The sequence below is a fragment of the Macrosteles quadrilineatus genome, unplaced genomic scaffold (assembly GCF_028750875.1).
Source record: "Macrosteles quadrilineatus isolate MER2022 unplaced genomic scaffold, UCM_ALF_1.0 Scaffold_9__3_contigs__length_116548681, whole genome shotgun sequence".
Classification (NCBI taxonomy): domain Eukaryota; kingdom Metazoa; phylum Arthropoda; class Insecta; order Hemiptera; family Cicadellidae; genus Macrosteles; species Macrosteles quadrilineatus.
Window position 1 is genome coordinate 18022438 of NW_026542602.1, and position 20722 is coordinate 18043159.

The 20722-nt window shown below is 34.0% G+C and overlaps 2 protein-coding genes across 6 annotated transcripts in view; one reads left to right on the forward strand and one right to left on the reverse strand.

Annotated features, from left to right (window-relative positions):
* LOC129002256 (fibrillin-2-like) overlaps nt 1–20722 on the forward strand; it is a 157414-nt gene that overhangs the window by 110903 nt on the left and 25789 nt on the right. The gene's annotated exons all lie outside the window — the stretch shown is intronic.
* LOC129002258 (uncharacterized) lies at nt 9198–19955 on the reverse strand. Of its 5 annotated transcripts, none has more exons than XM_054429926.1 (2): nt 19861–19955; nt 9198–10953 (listed from the first exon to the last, which is right to left on the reverse strand). In XM_054429926.1, the coding sequence occupies exon 2, from the start codon at nt 10950–10952 to the stop codon at nt 9720–9722; it is 1233 nt and encodes a 410-aa protein (XP_054285901.1). In that variant the 5' UTR covers nt 10953; nt 19861–19955; the 3' UTR covers nt 9198–9719. The 5 variants fall into 5 exon arrangements, with proteins under 5 accessions (XP_054285901.1, XP_054285902.1, XP_054285903.1 ...); XM_054429927.1 differs by lacking the exon at nt 19861–19955 and adding an exon at nt 12892–13131; XM_054429928.1 differs by lacking the exon at nt 19861–19955 and adding an exon at nt 12892–13131 and having other exon boundaries at nt 9198–10957.

Consider the following 20722-nt stretch of genomic DNA (forward strand, 5'->3'; position numbering starts at 1 on the left):
AGTTTAGTTGTAGTTTACAAGAAATTCTAAAATATTTTTCACGTCAGTCTATTGAAATATATTTTATACCTTTTTCGTGGCATTTGGAGCAGGCTAACTGACTCCGTACTTGCTAATACGCAGATTAAAATAACATTAAAGATAGGTTTTGTGTATCGGTATTACCTCTAAAACTCTTATTTTTATAATAACCTAAATGGAATATGTATTCTCTGAATATATTTAAAAAATCTACACAAGTTATTTCTCATTCCTAATTAAGGATTTACAAATGAATCAACTAATCACTCTGAAACAGATCTACGTGGGCAAAACATAACCTAAAATTTGATGTTTGACTTTCACTCTCTCTAAGTTTGATTTTTGTCTAAGTTCTAGTTTCATGAAGATGAAGGTTAACATTTTTATTGTGTGTATAAGTTTATTATCAACCAAGTTGAACGTTTTTATTTTATACGAGTCTTATTTTAGGTTTATTCTTTTCTATAGGCTAGAATAATATTATTCACAACACTGATATTTCATCCTAATATTTCATCATTACAAACTTGTTTAGGCCTACCCTAGTTGTAAGATTTATGAAAGTTAAAATGTTGATCTTAACTTCTAATTATACCCCCGCCGCAGCAAACCTGCAGACTAAGCGAATTTCCATTAACCTGATTGGATTTACACTAAAATGCCTTCATAAAAATAGCACATTTATTTCCTATTTAAATAGAATTAGTTTAACGAGTACTTAGGTTTGCTGCAACAGGGAGGGTAAAAAAGATTTTTTTTATAAATATTTTAGTAAGAAATAAAAGTATTTTCCAAAATCAATCAAAATATGTTCATAAACAAGCAAACTACAACAGCTGACTTATTCTCCATAAGAATAACATGGGAATTTTAAAATTACAATTTTTTTGAATTTTCTCCGTAACAATTAGGCGCATAATAACGCTTCAATATACTAAATTATTTGTTTTTTTAAGCTCTACAAAATGGTTTAAAAAGAAATTGTGAAATTTTGTGTTTTTACGGTCAAAAATGGGAAAAACCTATTTTTACCCCATAAAACCCCCCATAAACCCCCGTTCCCATAGTCCGATCATGCTGGTTCGCGAACTCGTTCAAGTTTATCCTGCCTTACACCTTCAAACCAAATTTTATCAAAATCGGACAAAAATTACTCAAGTTATCGTGCGGATGGACACATATATATATATATATATATATCTCTATATATAGATATATAAAAATTTGAACGAATGGTGTTTTTGGCCTCTGGGGACATCAAAATGAAAAAGTAAATCGGTCCCGGGCTTAGGTCTTACCATGAGACCTACGGTAATAGCTACTTCCCTATATAGGGAAATTCGCTAAAAGTATTTTAATTTCATTATTTTTTTATACAATATTTTTTCTATACTAATTTGTACTCAGAAGCTTATTTTATACCCCTAAAATTTTACACTGCTACGTCTGCTACCACAATGGTTTGCAAATTTTTTTGATTTGAAACATTACTTGTTCAAGTCATAAAATTTCATTATGAATTGGTAAATGTTTTAGAAATTGAGTAATTTTGTATATATGTAAAACTAATATAAACTATAATATATATAATATATATAACTATATATATAACTATATAAATACTGAATTGAATGTTACTGCAGTGTAGTATAATAATTTGTAGATTTTTAAAAATAGTACAGAAATTGATTTTAAAAAAAAATAGTTGGGAAATCTATGTTAAGCAGTTGGGAAATTTGAGGCTTCACCCCCCCCCCCCCCTGGAATTTAACCAAGCAACGCCACTGCCTTGGTGTAGTGGGAACCTTGCAGTAAATAGTGTCAATCTAATAACCACTTATAACCATGATATCACCACTACACAGAAACATCCTGACACTTCAAAGCTAATGGAGTTATTTATATTGCTATCATAATAACAAGTAATAAGATATTCTCGTTCAAAACAATCAAGTTATTTTGATTTTAGGAAATAGTCATCAGAATAATTTTGAAAGTTGAATACAATGAAACAAATCAAATACCTACAGAGGATTAAAGTTTTTTAACGGTGAAAGTGCAGCATTTTTTAATACAATTATTGAACAAATCTAGTCATTTTAGAACAATTACCCATACACCACTAAGCATAAAACAACTTTACCTAATAGAAACACAAATTTATATGCTATAGAAAAGTAATCCGATGATAAAAATTTCTTAAGTACCTACCTTGCAACAGTAGACATGAAGAAAACTAAAAAAAATTTAATTGACAGATTATTTGGTAGAGAAATGAATATTCAGACACCTTTAGAATTAACACAGGACTAAGACAAGGCGATGCACTATCCCCATTATTATTTTATCTAGTCATTGAAGAAGCGCTGAGATAGGTGAGCAGTCTTCAGGGAGGTGCAAAGATTAGCGGGAAGACAAAGGTTCTAGCATTTGCAGACAATGTGGCACTTATAGCAGAAAATAAAAATTATATTAAGGAGCTAGCAGAAAAGCTAATCACTGAAACACAAAAAGTGGGACTAAAAATAAATGAAGAGAAAACTTAGATAATGAAGATAAGTAGACTACCTGATAACCAACCATACTTGGAAGTCTTAAATTTTAAATTCACAAAAACTGACAATTTTAAATATCTGGGAGTGACAATAACAAGTGAAAGCAGGCAAGACGACGAAATCCAATGTAGATTAGCAGCAGCTCAACGGTGCTATTGGAGTCTAACAAAACTATTTAGAAGTAGACTCCTGACCAGAAGAACTAAAATAAAGATGTATAAAGTAATAATACAACCAGTTCTACTATATGGGTCTGGACGCTTACAAAGCAAAATGAAAAGAAATTGATAGTTTTTTAAAATACAATCTGACGTAGAGTGTTTGGAACTATTAATGACAATGGTGAATGGCGGATAAGGAAAAACCAAGAATTAAGAGAACTTTATAATGACCCAGATATGGTAAAGAGCAGAAGATTACAATGGCTGGGACATGTATATAGAAGAGATGTTGTATATCACGCCATTGTTGACCTGATTCCAAACATCACTGGTATTCTAAATAAACTAGATGTGACCATAACATCGAATAAGGAGCTAAAAGAAAACCTTACTCAGGTTTCAGAACAAAAAAATCTTTTAGAAAAACTCCTGGAAAATGATAAAATCAAAAGAAAAGAAAACATTGACACTTTGTGTTTCGAGGAGAAAACAGAGGAAGATATGAAGTTATTGAAACTCCAAATCGATGAGCTGCGAGCTAGTCAGGAAAAACTTAAAGAAGAATTAAAGAATAAAAATGCTATAATTGATTTGATTCAAGCTGACAATCATAATTTACATGAAATAAATAAAAATACCTGCGAATCACTTCCATCTTCGACCTCATCTAAGCACAACTTTATCACGCCGAAACATACAGTAAAGCCTAGTAACTTATCAATAGAATCTAACCCAACTACAACAAACAACAGTTTTTCTGCCCTAGCAACGGATTATTCTCAACAACTCGCACCTTGCGGTCAACTGATCCACGTCCAGGCTCAAGTCCATAGACCAGCATCACCTTCTGACGTGCCAAAAAACAAACACCAAAGAACCCCAGACCCCGCACCGGTAGACACCAAGAAGAAAAAGAAGATTACAATACTGGCGGACAGTCACGGAAAGGAGCTAGCTAAATACCTAAAGGAGTTGGAAGAAGAATACGACGTCTTTGTATATGCTAAATCCGGAGCCAAGATGAAGCATGTTATTTATGACGGATCTAACATGGTGAAAAATTTTGATGAAGATGATTTCTTAATAATACTGGCCGGTACAAATGACCTACATCACAATGAACCAGCCCAATTCACTATTGCTCAGGGGATAAATTCACTGTTTTCGCTTACACTTAAAGCCAACATAATAATAAACAGTGTACCCTATCGTTATGACAACCCATCAATGACAACATATTTTTTACGAACTGCTCTATATTAAAAAAAGTGAAGTGTTACAATGGAGGACTTAAATTGGCTTACCAAGATATTAATAGCAATCTAGCTAGGACCGACTATACAAAGCACGGACTCCACCTCAACCGTCATGGGAAACAACGCTTAGGAAATCTGATCACAAGATTTATAAGACAAAGTAACAAGCAGTCGCCAAGTCTGACTTCGACTCCAGTAGACATCTCAAATTCAGCACATAAAGATATTCCATCTGTCAACAAAAGAGCTCCCATTCCTATGAAAATATCTAATGATATTACTGATGTCATTGATGTCTACCCTGAAGTATCGTCCAAACGTTCATCTCAAGCGTCCACCCCGGCCTCATCAGTTTGGCAAACTCCTGGCCTGTGCCTGACCTTGCCCGATCATCCCTCATCTCCAGAACCACATTGCAGCACCACCTTGACTCGGTCAATGGACGAGTTTCCTCCTCTGCGGACTTCGTCAACAACAGAAATGTCTCCCACGTCACTCAAGAACACAGCAAGAAGGTTATCAACCACGGGCAATGACGCTGGAGATTCCACAGGATCATCGGACGTGGCAGTGCCAGCCCAGCGATGTGAAGGAGAGACTACCAACTCGCAAGTTAATCCTTGTAATAATTTTTTAGGGCCATGCCTTTCACTCCTGGGGAATACTTAGAATCAGTTAAAGAATTTAAAATATTACACCAGAATATGCAAATTGCAACTACCAAAATAGATGAATTGTTTTTTCTAACAAATGAGCTAAAGCCTTCAGTTTTTGTTGCCTCTGAGCATGGTTTTACTGATAATACTTTGGATTTCTTTAAAATTAATGACTATGAATTAGATGAGTCGTATCAACGCAAAACTCACAGAGGTGGTGGAATATCTGTTTTTGTTAAAAATGGATTAAAATATAAACCACTCTCTCTAAATAAATTTGCTTTTGATCTTAATTTTGAATTGAGTGGAATTGAAGTAAATCTCAGTAAAATAGGAATTGTCAATATTATAGGTCTTTATAGATCCCCTAGTAGTAAGGCAGAGATATTTTTTGAGCATTTTGATAGTCTATTATGTAAGTTAGTGTCTAAGCAGAAATTATTTGTACTTGTAGGGGACTTTAATATAGACGTCCTGAACAAAAATGACCCTGTGACTAAACAGTTTCAGGACATACTCATGACCTATTCACTCCAATTATTCATGTTACTGTAATTGAAACTGCTATATCTGACCACTTTGCTCAGGAGACAATTATCGGAGAATGTTTACCGGAACTTGACCCCCCTTTTATTAGTATGAAACGTGACATGTCCCCAAGTCATATATCTCTTTTAAATGAAAATCTCACTAAAGAGACATGGACATTTATAGATAGTTTTCTATCAACAGAAGAAGCTTTTAATGCATTTAATAAAGTTTTAATTTGTAATCTTGATGTAGCCTGTCCATTAAAAAAGTGTAGAAAGAAAATAAAGAATACAAAGAATTCCTGGATCACCCAAGGAATTCTGATTTCACGACAAAATATAAAATCTTATTCTCTGATATATAAAACAACCAGCGATGAGCAATTCAAAATATTTTTAAAAGATACAAACGAATTTATAGGAAGGTTATTAAAGCAGCAAAGGCTTATGCTATCAATAAGAAAATAAAAAATTCAGAGAACGTTTCAAAAACAATATGGAGTATTATCAACAATATAAAAAACGATAAAAAAGTCAATCCAATTGCACTAAACGTCAATGGAAACCTTGTGAATAACCCAGAGGATGTTGCCAATACTTTCAATATTTTTTTCCAGTCAGTTGGCGAATGTAACTTAAAACAAAACCCAACACCTCTTAACAGTCATTTCTGGCCCAATCCGGTATCATCAATGATTTTAGCTCCAGCCAGTGAGATTGAGGTTGCACGGGTCATTCATGATCTTCCATCAAAAAAATCTGACGATATTAATGGCATGTCAATGTGGACAGTTAAGCAAATTTATCTACCAATACTGATCCCATTGACAAAACTCATCAATCTGTCACTTCAGTCAGGAACTTTCCCATCTGCATTGAAAATTGCAAAAGTCATTCCAATATATAAAAAAGATGATCCACAAATTTTAAATAATTACCGCCCAATCTCAATCTTACCAGTTATGAGTAAAATATTTGAGAGGATCTTTCTCACTAGGCTTCAAAACTTTTTGGAAAAACATAATATTATCTCAGAAAATCAATATGGATTTAGACAAGGAAAATCCACGATAGACGCTGTAAATAAATTTATTGAAGATGTAATTGAAGGACTAGAGAATCGAAAAAAGACACTTGGTGTCTTCATCGATCTTTCAAAGGCGTTTGATTGTGTTGATCACGACATACTGTTAAGGAAACTGGAGCTCTGCGGCATCCGTGGAGTCCCACTTATGTGGCTTAGATCTTACCTCGAGGGTAGGACCCAGTACGTACAGGTGTCGACTTGCAGATCAAAGACCTTAAGGGTCTGTCAAGGGGTCCCACAGGGTTCAATCCTTGGTCCAGTTTTGTTCTTAATTTATGTTAATGACCTCCGCTCCTCTATGGTCGGCGGAAAAGTCATACAGTATGCAGATGACACGACTCTCTATTTTCAATCAGAATCCCAAGAAAGTCTTGAAATTGAAAGTTTTATCAATTTGAACGCATGCATCCAAAAGTTTCAGTCTGAAAATTTAAACACGAATCAGTCAAAAACGACGTACATAAATTTTTCCCTTCGTCACCGTAACGACGAGACAACGCCAACTGTAATGATGGATGAAACCTGCCTGAAAGAGGTTGATTCCACAAAGTTCTTAGGGATGCACTTGGATAGAGTGCTGAACTGGCAAAATCATGTAGATAGCATCTGTCCAAAAATTGCAAAAGGGGTTTTTGCCTTGCGTAATCTCAAGCCTTTATGTTCAACACAAGTTTTGGTCATGGCCTATTATGGCCTCATTCATCCCCATCTTTCCTACGGATTAAGATTGTGGGGGGGTTGTGCCAGACAAAATTTTAACAGGGCATTTAGGCTTCAAAAAAGAGCCATCAGATTAATTGCAAATCTGAGGCGGAGAGAGTCGTGTAGAAAAACATTCAGGGAGCTTGGAATTTTGACCCTTGCCCTACCTTCCCTGTATATGTTGGAAACGGCTGTATACTGCCGGTTTCAACATAAGCCTATCCAAGGCACTGCTGTGCACAGCCACGGGACTAGAGCAAGGGAAAGTTTTCGCACTGTCCAACACCGAACAGCTGCATTTGAGAAACTTCCTTCTCAAGTAGGTTTCAGACTCCTCAACTGTCTTCCTGAAAGGCTTAAAAGTCTGGAAAGTTCCCTTCTATTCAAAACGAAACTGAAGCGTGACTTAATAAATCAGGCATTCTATTCGGTGGATGAGTTCACTGCACACCGTTGGAGTTAAGGGCCACAGTATTATATTCCCCAGGGGTTATGAGTTAAATATTTTAAGGTTTTCTTGATAAATGTATAATGTTTTTTTAGTTTTCCTCCATTTCTTAATGTATTGATTAATTTGTTTAAAGTTAAATTTAATATAAAGTGTAATTTTATAAAATAACCCCTATGTAATTATAAATAATAGAATCACACAATGTAAAAATGCTACACAATGTAAAAATTGTAAAGAGCAATAAATAAATAAATAAATAAATGTTAACAGCATGATTAAGAAGGTATGGATGGGGCAACCAGAAGGACGACAGCCGCTGGGAAGGCCCAGATTAAGATGGAATGACCAAGTGAGGCAGGACCTCAGGAGGTTAGGAGCAAGTTTGTAGGCAGCAGTGGAGGAGCATTGTTGGGGAGGCCAAAAATCACTTGGGATTTGTGTGGCCACAGGAGTAGAGTAGTAGTAGTAGGGAGTATCGCATCCACTGTGCATGCCTATAAATATCCACAATTCGTATATTGTGGCAGATTACCAAGGTTAGATTTTACGGTGTCGAAACTCCAGGGTCTGCATTTTATAGCAAAATATATTGAAAGGTGAGCGTTGGATAATAAAAATGATAACTTTGTTATTAAATTTGTCATGAATTTTTTTAATGGAACTAGACGCCCTGTGATGAACAGATAGATTCTATCTGTCTTTAAAGTTCTCAAAATTTCTATAACATTTACATTTCACATTACTTATAAAAACAACTGATAAAAAACATAGTTTTAGGTGGATTTAAAGAATAAGGAAATAATTTAATAGTTTTGTTCTATTTTATTTTGTTTCTACGCCAGGGGAGTTTTCCAATTTTTTCTAAGGTAATGGTCCAAACCCTGGTTTTGATACTATCTGTACTGTCCGTCAACCAGTTGTTACTGAAGTAAGTCTATATAAGGGAAACACATACATTCAATAGAGCTTTTCCTTCTATCAGTAAACATAAAACATAAAATTTAATTTTCTATGTTTCTTTTCCTAACCTGAAATTTGCAGATAGTCACCCAAAGCTATAGTTTTGAACATTGCATGTAGTATTTGACAAAGGGTCAAATAGTCAATGCAGAAAAATAAAACACATCATTGGCATTTGCATGTGAGTGTTCTGAATAGATAAGGTTCTATTCTATACTTAACTTTCCAGGAGGAAATAAATTTGAAATTACTGTACCCCTTATATGGATTCTTTTTGAAAATTCATGTTAAATTGATACTGTGAGCCTTATTACATATTTAGTTGCAAAAAAAATGTTCGTGTGTTCTTGATATGATCAGCTTTATTTGATATACATACAAGCTGCTATACCCGTGCTTTGCAACGGGAAGAAAATGTGCCCTAGAGAGCTATTAAAGCAATCCTGATGTGTGTTTTAAAATACGGCAACTTTATGATTTAGTTTGAAAATATAAACTCTGATTCAAAAGTGTAAACCTGCTTACTTTCAAACCCCTACTTTTTTATGTTAATAGATCCAAAAGAATATGACAACATACCTTAGTGTAGCAATAACATAAATTATTTCATATTGATGCTTCACAAATGACGTGTTTTACCATAATTCTTCAACTTTAGTCAAGCCTCTTTACATTTAGCTTACTATATAAATTACAAAATGAAACTTTGCGCAATCCTATACAAAACGTATACAAACTTTCTTTAAAACCAAACATAACCCTCCTAAATCTACATAAAGCTTCACAAACATATTTTTAGAGTAAATAAACAAACACCATTCATTGTACTGACCAGCTGTTTCATTAACTAAATTAAATTAAATCATGTAAACTTAGGAAGCATGGCAGGCGTAGCCTTTGGAAATCAGCCTGTGGGGCAGAGCCCTTAGGAAATTCGTCCATATCAATACTTTTTGGCAAGTCTACACACTCTAAGCTTCATTTGTATGTGTCATATGCCTATATTTTTATTTGGTAAATGGCCTTAACCGTTTACATAAAATTTGATTGTATCACTTTAATAATATAATAGATTTTTAATTGTGAGTCATCATTGAATAAAATAATAACACAATATAATTGTTAGTAAAACACATGATTTTAAAATATGTGACAAATTTTAAGGTTGATTAATTAATGATATCATTATCTACAACTTATTTACATTTACAACAAATATTTTTTTTTGTTTTATGTTGTCAAGATGATGTTTATAAAAAAAATGTAGTCTTTTTAATACTAATTTCCTCTCAACAACATATCTGTGCAAAGAGCTAGAACATTAACCTTTAGAGCAACTTTTAATGTAAGGTCTGGTAAATTTGTTGGATGATTTTTGGTACTTTGGCTTTGTAATATTTTCCATTGTATAATCTCAGTAAATTTGGGTCCATATCACCACTGTTAGTCATGTTTGCAAACTCTTTCATGTCGAATTCAGCCATGTCAAGAGCATCCTTTTCTTCAGCGAATGTCATGGGCAAAGTTTGACATGCAATTACAAGAGCAAAGTCAACCGAATTCTTTAAATCTTGCCATAACTCTTCAGAAGTGTACCTCTCTTCACATCCTAGTAGTTTTAGACATTCGTTGAGTTCTTGTAGGTAAATGTCGTACAACTCTTGTAGTCTGTTTTCCCGCACTTCTTCGTCTGCACTGGTCCAGATGAAGTACAGAATGTCGATGGCCGGGCTCGTGTATCGTAATACTTGAAAGTCAATGAACTTTACTTCCTCCACTTCTCCTGACTCTGAGTGTTTGAACATCATATTGTTGTTCCACAAATCTCCATGGTTCATAACATTCAAACCTTCTTTTTTGGGTTTAACAATTTCTATCAAGGAATTGTACAGTGTTTCTTGCTTGCCAAGCAAAAACTGTAAGGCAGGTTCACCATTCTCTGTATTTTTCAAGCTTTCTTTGATAATTTCTATCGCAAACACCAAAAGTGACTCCATCAATTGTTGCATGGGATTACCTTCCCTAAATATGGGCTCTATTCCGAGTGTTTCGATTTCTTCAGGATTTTCACTGTGAAGAGCGACTGAAACGGCATGGAACTTCGCTAAATTTTTCAACACTACCTCACAATGAGTGTAATCCAATTGTTTAAATTTATCACACATGATGTGCCCTGTTTCTTTCAGATCCTGAAATACCAACACACTTTTTTGTGCACTGAAATATGTTTTAGGGCCAAAGTCGACTTTTATCTTTTCTTTCATTTTTGGCAAAATAATGTTGTATAGTACAGGTTCTTTCTTGAACCATTCACCTAGTCCAAGTTCTGCTCCCATGTCTTGCATCTGAGTATGAGGTGCCTTAACAATAAGAGTTGTGGATTTATCTTCTGATCCATTTGCTGTGTATTTCACGACCACCCTGAAGATTTGGCTTGTGTAGTTGTTACCGGCCGCTACCGCTAGTTCTGCAGTAAAATCATTAACTGTCACTTTGGGCTCGTTATCTTCTCCTCCTTGAAGAGCAGCTTGTAGGAATGTCTTGTCCAACCACTCTGGCAGCTTTTGTGTCATTCTGGCTGAAAAGGATAAAACTTAAGTGGTGCATTTGTTAAATCAGGCTACATGAAGGTGAATTAAAGAATTCTCAAAACATGTAGGTAAAGTATTAAACCAGAACTGTTATAGGCCTAAATCTTTGATAATTCCATAACAATTGCTGTATCAACCTAGGCTCTGCTCCTAAGTTTTCAAAGTTAAGCTGTGAAATTATCTTATATGGTCGATGTTCATGGAAACCGAGGTATGATTAAAAGTTGTTTTTTTTTTAATTATTTTAGTAATTTTATGGATACAATTTTGTTTGACCTAAAGGTACAGACTTTTTTACAAGGAGAAACCTTGTAGCCTATACTTTTACGAATTTAAGATAGCTAATTTCTAATCTTAATTTTATATTATTCCAATGAATTATGAGGATTTTAACAGTAGTAGCTGCTACTTATCGTTTCTTTTATAATTGACTTCATTACTGTCCTTGAAAAACTAGGGTAAATCACTCTTGTTTAGAAGCAAAGTTACCAGTTTAGCTTTTAATTTTAATTCAAAATCAAATATATAAACAGAGTATACCATAAATTTTGATTTGACTAAAACACAAGGGTAGTGTTCATAGGTCATACAAATATAATATCCACATAATGTGATAAATAATCTTTGCTCAGACCAAGTTGATTGTATGTAAAAAAAAAAATTGGAAAGTTAAACATCCTTTGAATTCCTTTACAATAACTTTTTTAAAGTGTGTGGCCAAATTAGCTAGCGTAAAAAGAGTAGATTATCACTTTCTAAAGATAGGAATGTAGGCTACTACTTCAATTTTGAATTGGCTATCAACAGCTACCGTACACTACTGTTAAACATGCTCTGCACTGTTTATAACTATTAGTACCTGGGGACCGAGCTTTGCTCGGGAAACTAAACATTAAAGAATAAATAATAATAAATTTAAGCTTTAATTTAAAATACCTTATGTTACACGCTTTCATAGAACAAATTGTCCTAATAACAACACCATTATGGTGTATATGGCATAATTAATGAAAATATTGATTGACATCAAATCAAGAGTTAAGTATTTATTTTATCTATACAAAAGACACTTTAGGGTTGGATAATGAGTAGTTTTAACTTGTTTTGCAGCCCTTGATTGGGGTTTCCATTGACAAATATTTCCTGTATATTTAGTTTTTGTTTTGGCTTGGTTTAGTTGTATTACTTAGGCCTATTCACACAAAAATGTGGATAGCCTAGCCTAGTTTAGGAGAAAAACCCTGGACACTTAAAGTCATCACACTCTTGTGTATGCCTACAGATAATATAGGCTATAATGCTTAAGGATAGATAGCTTCCGGAGCAAATTCAAGTTTTGACGTTTGTCGTTTTGTAACATTTGTCGACATACGACACGCTGCAACACAAACATTTTAAAACTTTTTAGGCAGTTTAGGAGAAAAATCCCTATACACTTTTCAAAATCATCACAGTCTTGGGTACAGTTAACATAGGCTACAATGCTTAAAATACAATAGATAGCCTCCACTCTCCAGAGAAATTTCCAGCTGGTGACATTCGTTGGTTTGCAACATTTTATGACATGCGACGCATGCTTTAACTTGGGATATGTTATATCATATTAATTTGCCAAACTTAGCTCAGTGATACAGAACTTAGTTATTCCATAAATATAAACGTTTTTGTTAGGGCCGATTCCCAGATCGAGTTGACAATTATTCAAACTTTACTCGTATTATATATAGGATAGGATAAACATTCTGTTAATGTTGTTTTACAAAAAAATATAACCACACAATCCTACAGATTTGAGAGTTGTCAAGTTAGGAATAGGTAAATGAAGATCTTCAATTTAATTTTTACTACAGTTACCTGACAAAGTGGGCTTCTTTGCACTGATTTTTAGCACGCAAACTAGCTAATTACTGCATTTACTCACTTTTGCCGCACTCTTTTTCTTTTCCGCACTCCTGTGTTTTATTTTAATCAAACAACACAAAACAGTGTTCTTTTATTGGATTTAACCTAACCTAAAAAAGTTTTGTATAGTGTTTGAAAGACTACTTATTTATATGGTTTATAGTAACTGTAGGAAAAATATAATGTGTATCGCAAGTGCAAAGTCCCTATGCTGCACTCAAAAACTTTCCATGTGCAGCAAAGTGCCACTTTGCACACTAGTTGCACAAATAACTATTGCACGTCAGTTCTCCATCATCAGATTTGAGTTTGGCCATGCCAGTTAACACTGACTATAGATGTACTTGTCTGTCACTCAACTGCTAGTTGCTGGGGACCTTCAATCTAATCATAACTTTGTGACTGATAGCAGGCTTGTTTTTGTTTTCTTTCTTTATCAACTTCTAAGAACTCATAATAATGCTATCTTGTCTTAATCAGGTTTGAACACTTTGTGAATTGTTGTTATTATAAAGGTTTTATTTATGCTTTTGATGATATGTTGATAAGGGTGTAATGTATTAATATATGCAATATATATATATATATATTATATTATGTTTGTAATTACTTAGCCAACAACAATTTTCTTCTAAATGTAAAAAAATCATTCAAATATTTTATTGTTACATTTTTGTTAATTATATTCTTCTCCACACAACTTCTTAAATGTAAAACCCTATAACACCCCGTTTTCATTACCCTGACTGCTGGCCTGCAAACTCAATCAAGTTCATCCAGCTCTACATATTCATGTCAAACTTTTATCAAAATTGGACAAAAATTACTCTGTATAAATACATACAGGACAAATTTGACCAATAATTCGTGTTTTTGGTCTCTAGGGACACAAAAAAAGTAAAACAATCCCAGGTCTAGGTCTTTCTGTGCAACCAACAGTAATCACATCTCCCTTGTAGGGAAATTCACTAAAACCTTAAACTTTACACAAACATTACTATTAGAATAGTTCACTGTCACCAACAGCACTTTTACAAAGGAAAGTTCAATTTGGAAAAAATAATATCTTTAGGTCCAATAATTGTGGTCAGGAAGTTTTTATTTTTGTGAATAGGCCTAGTGTAATATTTGGGTTGCCGGAATTTTATCCCCCTGGAATTTTACCCCCTGGGCAAAGCTGACGTCACATGAGACGTAGTAACCTGAGCGTTTGAAAGTTTGTTCGCGGCCAGAATTTTACCCCCGCAGATTTGGAGGTCTAACAAAAATAGACAGAGTGTGATTAATTAGATTAGCAATAAAAACCGGAATTTTACCCCCTGTCCATATAACTAGCGTTTAGACAACTGAAGATGTACGGGCTGGATTTTTACCCCCTGATTTTTACCCCCTGGCCAGATATAGAAATTATTAAGAATGATTGATTTTCCTATTTCTGTTTTTATTTAATTGTTAACATTTTATTATTAAGTAGCCTATCTTTATTTATTTATTTTGTAATCTCTTCTAACTAAACAAAATTCGCTGTTTAATTTTGATATTAGGAATTTGCGTTTGATTTACGTCTTTATTTGATGTGTTCTGATTAAATTCACAACCATGAAAATATACATTTACTGTCCGCAAGAGTAAAGAAGTCCCTTGAGCCAGAGCGATACGCAGCTATGTTTGGAGGGTATCGCGCACTATTTGCAGGCGCTAAGCATGGGCGCCTCGCCTCGATGTCTGTCTGTAAACAACTGTTGTAAACATAATTACTCATATCTTTGTTTTGGTAAGTGGATTATCATCATGTGGTCACGTCATTCGATTCATTGCAGTCTCTTGTGTTCGCGTAGTGAGTTCGTTTTGTTTTGGACGGTCCTTGTAGCTATGGATTTAAGAAAACGTCATGCTACTATACATAGTGGAGAGAGGGATTTAATAATTAGACGGGTGATCAAGAGTTGTGACAACGAATGTAAAGACAAAAATTTATTAGTGCCGATAGAAACGGCAACAGAACGTGCCGCAAACTGTTGTAAAGTTCCAGAAAAAAACTATTAAACGAATTAGAAAAGCCAGCAAACAAACTCCCGATGAAAAACTCTGTACACCCGGGAAAAAACGCAAGAAGGCTGACCACCATAAATTACAAATAGATAGCTTTGATAGGCGTGTAATTGTAGATGTAATACGTGATTTTTACAAGAACAAAAAAATTGTCCCTACATTTAAAAAACTATTACCTGTTTTGAGAGAAAGAATTAATTTTAAATGGAGCGAATGGGCACTTCGGCGTCTCTTAAAAGATATGGGGTTCAAGTGGAAGAAATTTGGTCCTAAAAGAAAATGTTTGATTGAAAGGTCTGACATCGTTAATTGGAGGTATAAGTATTTGCGAGAGATAAGAAAGCTAAATGGACAAAAAGGAAAATTTTCTATCTAGACGAAACTTGGATGGACAATAATTTAACGTTCCAGAAATGTTTAAATCCATGTGTGTAGCCCCTGAGCGGGTCCGCGGAATTGGCTAACTCTGGAACTCGCTAACCCCATGTTAAACGCCCTATCTTCAAATTTGGTCGATGAGAGGAACTCGTTAACTTGTTCGGTTTCGGAATTGGCTAACTCCGGAACCCGCTAACCCGCTCTAGAGCCGGGTTAGCGAATTCCGTCCTCGCACGGAAGTCGCTAACTCGGTCCCTCGGCGGAACTCGCTAACTCCCAATCAGAAGCCTCTCGAGTCGTCCAATGAGAGCCAAGCACGAATATTTTTGGCCAGTGTTGCCGAAAGTGTAGTACCTATATCGTATTGGTACCATAATGTCGTATCCTACGATTGATTAGGAGTAAGAGCAACGTAGTCGATAAAATAAATATATTTAGAAGTGTGTTTAACATTATTCCTATGATTATTATTGTGGAAAATGCATTATAGTCTTACCATAGACTAACCAACATAAGTAAACTTTACATCCCATTGTAAACTTTGAAGCTCGTTTTTCGTGTCTAGTTCATGTCCGGTGACACTGATCGCTAGTGTCGACAAAATTGTGTTTTTATTATTTTATAGTTAACTTCATGATTTGTTCCTTACTGTTTGGTTATATAACTAGGGGACGTGTTATTAGTTGTGATTAGAACGTTTTATTTGGTTAAACGAGGTTTTAAATTACTGAAAACAAGAAACGATTGTAAACAAAACACGACCTCTAAAGACAGTGCACCGGACAGAACTAACAATAAAACTGTCTTCAGCTGATCAATAAGGATGAGATATGTACTAATATAAGGGAGTATGTTTTATATGTGGGTTTCTTACTTAAATAGTTTAGTAGCTTATTGGTATGCAAAAAGATAAAAATGCATATTTAATTTGGATCTATTACATGTTATGAAATATCTATTTTCGTAGTCCGCCATTTGTTTCTTTTATTCGAATAAATACCATTTTGTAAATTTCTGCAAATAAAAATATTGAGTTCGTATTTTATATACTGGGCTTGTAACCTTGAATCATAAATCATAATAAAATTTACACGTTAAACGTCATTAAAGAATTACATTGTAGTGGTAATGTATTTTTTAATAGAGCTATTGAATTTAAATAAATATTTATCAATACATTATAAAGTGGTAGGCCTAATGTATTCATGGATTGCATTAAAAGTTAGTCTATGCATAAATACAACTTGTAAATTTCTTTTATCGTAGGCTATTAGTGTAGACCCGGGGTCATCCTCTTAATTTTGTTGAATTAAAATTAATTTTACGTCTTTCAGTAGGCCTACTTTTTAAAAGTCTGGAGTTTTTCTCTAGGCTGATTCTAAATGGACCCAGGCATTCTTGTTTGTTACAATTCTATGAATTGGTGGCCATAGCTAAAATTACTTGACCTTATCCAAAAAGCTATTGTCTATTGTGAAGCTCAGTACTGGGCAACGGTGAACCGAGCAATGGCTTGGTATAGTTTATATCGATTGTGAAAGCAATATAAAGGAAACCCAACACTCATATAAGGAAAATCCGTCAATTCGTTTATTAAGAATCGTGAATAAAAATTATCGTGTCACGTTTTATTATATGAATATTATATCTTCTACTATTTTTTACTAGTGGTGCTTAGGTGTACAATCTAAAAACGGTTTTATAACATGTAACATAAATCTGTTTTCCGTGTTTAAAAACTTCCGTGTATTTTAGCTTAGTTTCGTAGAGGTTTAATTATTTAGTACCAATTAAACTGAAATTTCAATATTTTTCATATTCTATTATTTTCTTTTATACTGATGGCATTTATATTTAAGAGCGAAATCATAAACATTTAACTGGCCATTGTACAGTTAAATAAAAAAAAAACACTTTTTCATGATTTTTTAATTGTCTTTGAATTACTTTGGTCTAGTTATTTGTTAAAAGTGGAATTGATAACAAAAAACAATAACATTTACTGTATCTTTATTGACACTGACATTTTGAAATACGGCAGTGTACGATTATTTTGTCGTACAAGGTTGGCAACGCTCCGTGCAGTAGGCGCGGCCGGGTTAGCGACTTCCAGAGTTAGCGAATTCCGCCGCGAGACAAAATCGAGTTAGCGGGTTCCGGAGTTAGCCAATTCCTGACTGAGACGGTTAGCCAGTTCCAGAGTTAGCCAATTCCGACACACGACCGAGTTAGCGAGTTCCTGAGTTAGCCAATTCCTACGTCTCCCCTGAGCTGTTGGACATGATGTAAGACTAAATTACTTACGTAATTCCCGTCACAGCTCAATAAAATATGTCTATTCAGGACATGTTTCGGTGTTAAAACACCATCGTCAGCTTCAGGTACATAGTGTAGAGTTGATCAGTTGTTAACATCGTCAGAAGAATAAATAAACACAGTACGGACACGAATAAATACATAAAACAAACATTTAAAAAACAGGCCTGTTCTAACAAAGCTGACCGACCGCACAGGTAGCAAGGGACAGACTAGACCAGCTTATGCTTATCAGTTGTGTGAGAGAGAAAGAGATATTGGGCAAGGATCAGCTGTTGTAGGATGGACGGAGTTATTGATGAGTGAATTAAAAATGGTGTGGGAACTGAACTGTAGTTTTTCGTTTAATATAGTCTCACGGGTGTTAACGTTGTTAAAACTTTTGTATATTTCATACTCCTCTAGAGTGTCCATCTTTTTCCCTTTTCTGCAAGAGTGTAGAATTTCCAAGCTGCTATAATGCTTTCAAACTCAGATTAATAATTATTTAAAAAGGATTTTATTGTATTGTATTTTATTGGTATTTTTATATTTAACTAAACAAAAATCATATAGTAGAAAGGTTATTAATATGCCTTAGTAACACTAGAAAATGGGTTTCCTTCGATTGTATGACTATGCAAAAAAATATTATGACATAGATTTATAAAAATCATACAGATATTAAATACAAAAATTAAGCCTTAAAACTAGCAGAGCAGCGTCAAGACGGCTCTACAGTAATTGTCGCGCGAAACGTTCAAGCGTAACGCCTTCAAACTACGAATAGGCCGGAGCTCAGGGGACTTCTTTAGTCTCGTTCCGCGTTTAATCCATGGAACTGATATCGCTAAACTCAAAAGTTCGCGGCCAGAATTTTACCCCCTGTTTTGTGACGTCACGTTTGCCCAGGGGGATAAAAATCCGCTACCCCTAACATTTTTGTCTCATTGTGCCAGGTTGGACTCCTTCCGGTTTCAGTTAAGTCTTGTATCCTAAAAAACATTTTCAGGTATTCATTAGGTTTTTAAAATTTAAACATATTTTATTTTAAAATATTTGAAACTACTTTTGTTTTTAAATATTAATGTGTAGTCACAGTTCATTATCTCAAATTAAGTTTGGAATTAAGTACAAAAACACACTGTGATTGGTTATTTTAATGATAACACCACTTGTATCTCAATTTTCTGATTACCTTATAGGTTCCTTATCTAATCATAAAGGTTTCAAATCTCCTCAAAACCCCATAAAATTACTGTCAATCAACAGTAAACCCTTAAGAGTAATTTGCAATCTTATATATTAAAAAATTTTGTTTTTCTTTTCCGAGTTCGTTTGACTCTTCTACCTGACCGATTTTGATGATCGAAATCTCAAATTGAAGATATGCACGCACAGATTTCACATCAAGCATTGGCATATATTTATCTATTGCATTACTTGACCAAAAATCATAAGTTTTATTATTTCTCGGATATGATATTCATTTTAACGCTTCGAAGCAGCATGGGCCCTCTAGTTCCTATTTAATTTAAATGTAACAGATTTAATTTAATTTAATTTGGTTTGGTGAATACACAAATTTGTTTGTTAATATTTTAAACACATGTTATTATTTATTAACAAATAATAGGAAACATTATCCTGATATCATCATTTTTGGAAATTCAAGCAAGGTTCTAGATCATAAATGTGACTTTTTGGGGTAAATTTAAAAAAATTGCTATGTTGGTAAGCTCAAATCAACATTTGTGTGAAGCAATACTAACTTAGATTGAAAAGCTAGATTTGGCTTTGCAAAGATATTGCCAATATTCTGCAAACAAAAAACATTTTTAAGGAAATATTGAAGTAAAAAAAATAGAAAAATGCAAATTAGCTTAGTCTGCAGGTTTGCTGTTTTTTTTTTGTAACTAATCGAATAAATAATCAAAGTTATTAAAATATTTTTAGAATTATTTAAAATAATGAATTCAGTATATTTTTTCCAAGTGCAAGTTGAAAAGCCTAATGTTATTGATAAAAAAAAACAACAACAACGTTCTCAGAAGTATTGGCTGAAACTATAATAGTATTTGACTTAGAAAACATTGAAGTTTAATATACAAATAATTGTAATAAAATCTAAAATAACATTTTTGACCTTTACATAAATGTTTTTAAACCGATCATAAGTTTTCCTCCACAAACTGAAGTCCAACAGAACTCAAATGAACAATTACAATTCAAAATTATATTACAAATTAGTAAAAAAGCATACCTTGTGTTTGAAAGGATGTAGGTCCAGTGATGGAGGAGACTAACACATTGGGCCTACAATCATCTGTGGCCTTGGTGCAGGGGCGTCGCCTTGTGGTGGGGGAATGGGGGGGGGTAGGGGGGAGCCTCCCCCCCCCTAGAATCTGGGAAAGAGAAAAGTTGGGAATTTCCTTGCCACGAGTTGGGACAGTTGGGAAGTCAGATACAAGAAAAATATATTTTTAAACTAAATAAAATTTAAATATTAGCAAAAATCCATCAAAGATAAAAATTTCTTTCACTTGGACAAATAAACTTGACGCTTCTTTTATTTAATTTAACTTTGATTAAACAAGGCTAAACCATGGCTAAACACGCCTTATTTTAAGAAATCAATAATCAATTAGCGGTATAGCTTGTTGGAATTTCGTTTACGAGAAATTTTGTTCCTTATTGGACGTATGTGGGCTACCTTGATCCTGTCCTGTGTTGATGATTCTGAATGATTCGTCTGCGAGACTGCGAGTTTGAATTTTGAAAGTGCAAGCAATGTAGCTCTTCTGTTCAATTATGTTGTTTGTTAGTGTTTACAAGAAATTCTAAAATATTTTTCACGTCAGTCTAATGAAATATATTTTATACCTTTTTCGTGGCATTTGGAGCAGGCTAACTGACTCCGTACTTGCTAATACGCAGATTAAAATAACATTAAAGATAGGTTTTGTGTATCGGTATTACCTCTAAAACTCTTATTTTTATAATAACCTAAATGGAATATGTATTCTCTGAATATATTTAAAAAATCTACACAAGTTATTTCTCATTCCTAATTAAGGATTTACAAATGAATCAACTAATCACTCTGAAACAGATCTACATGGGCA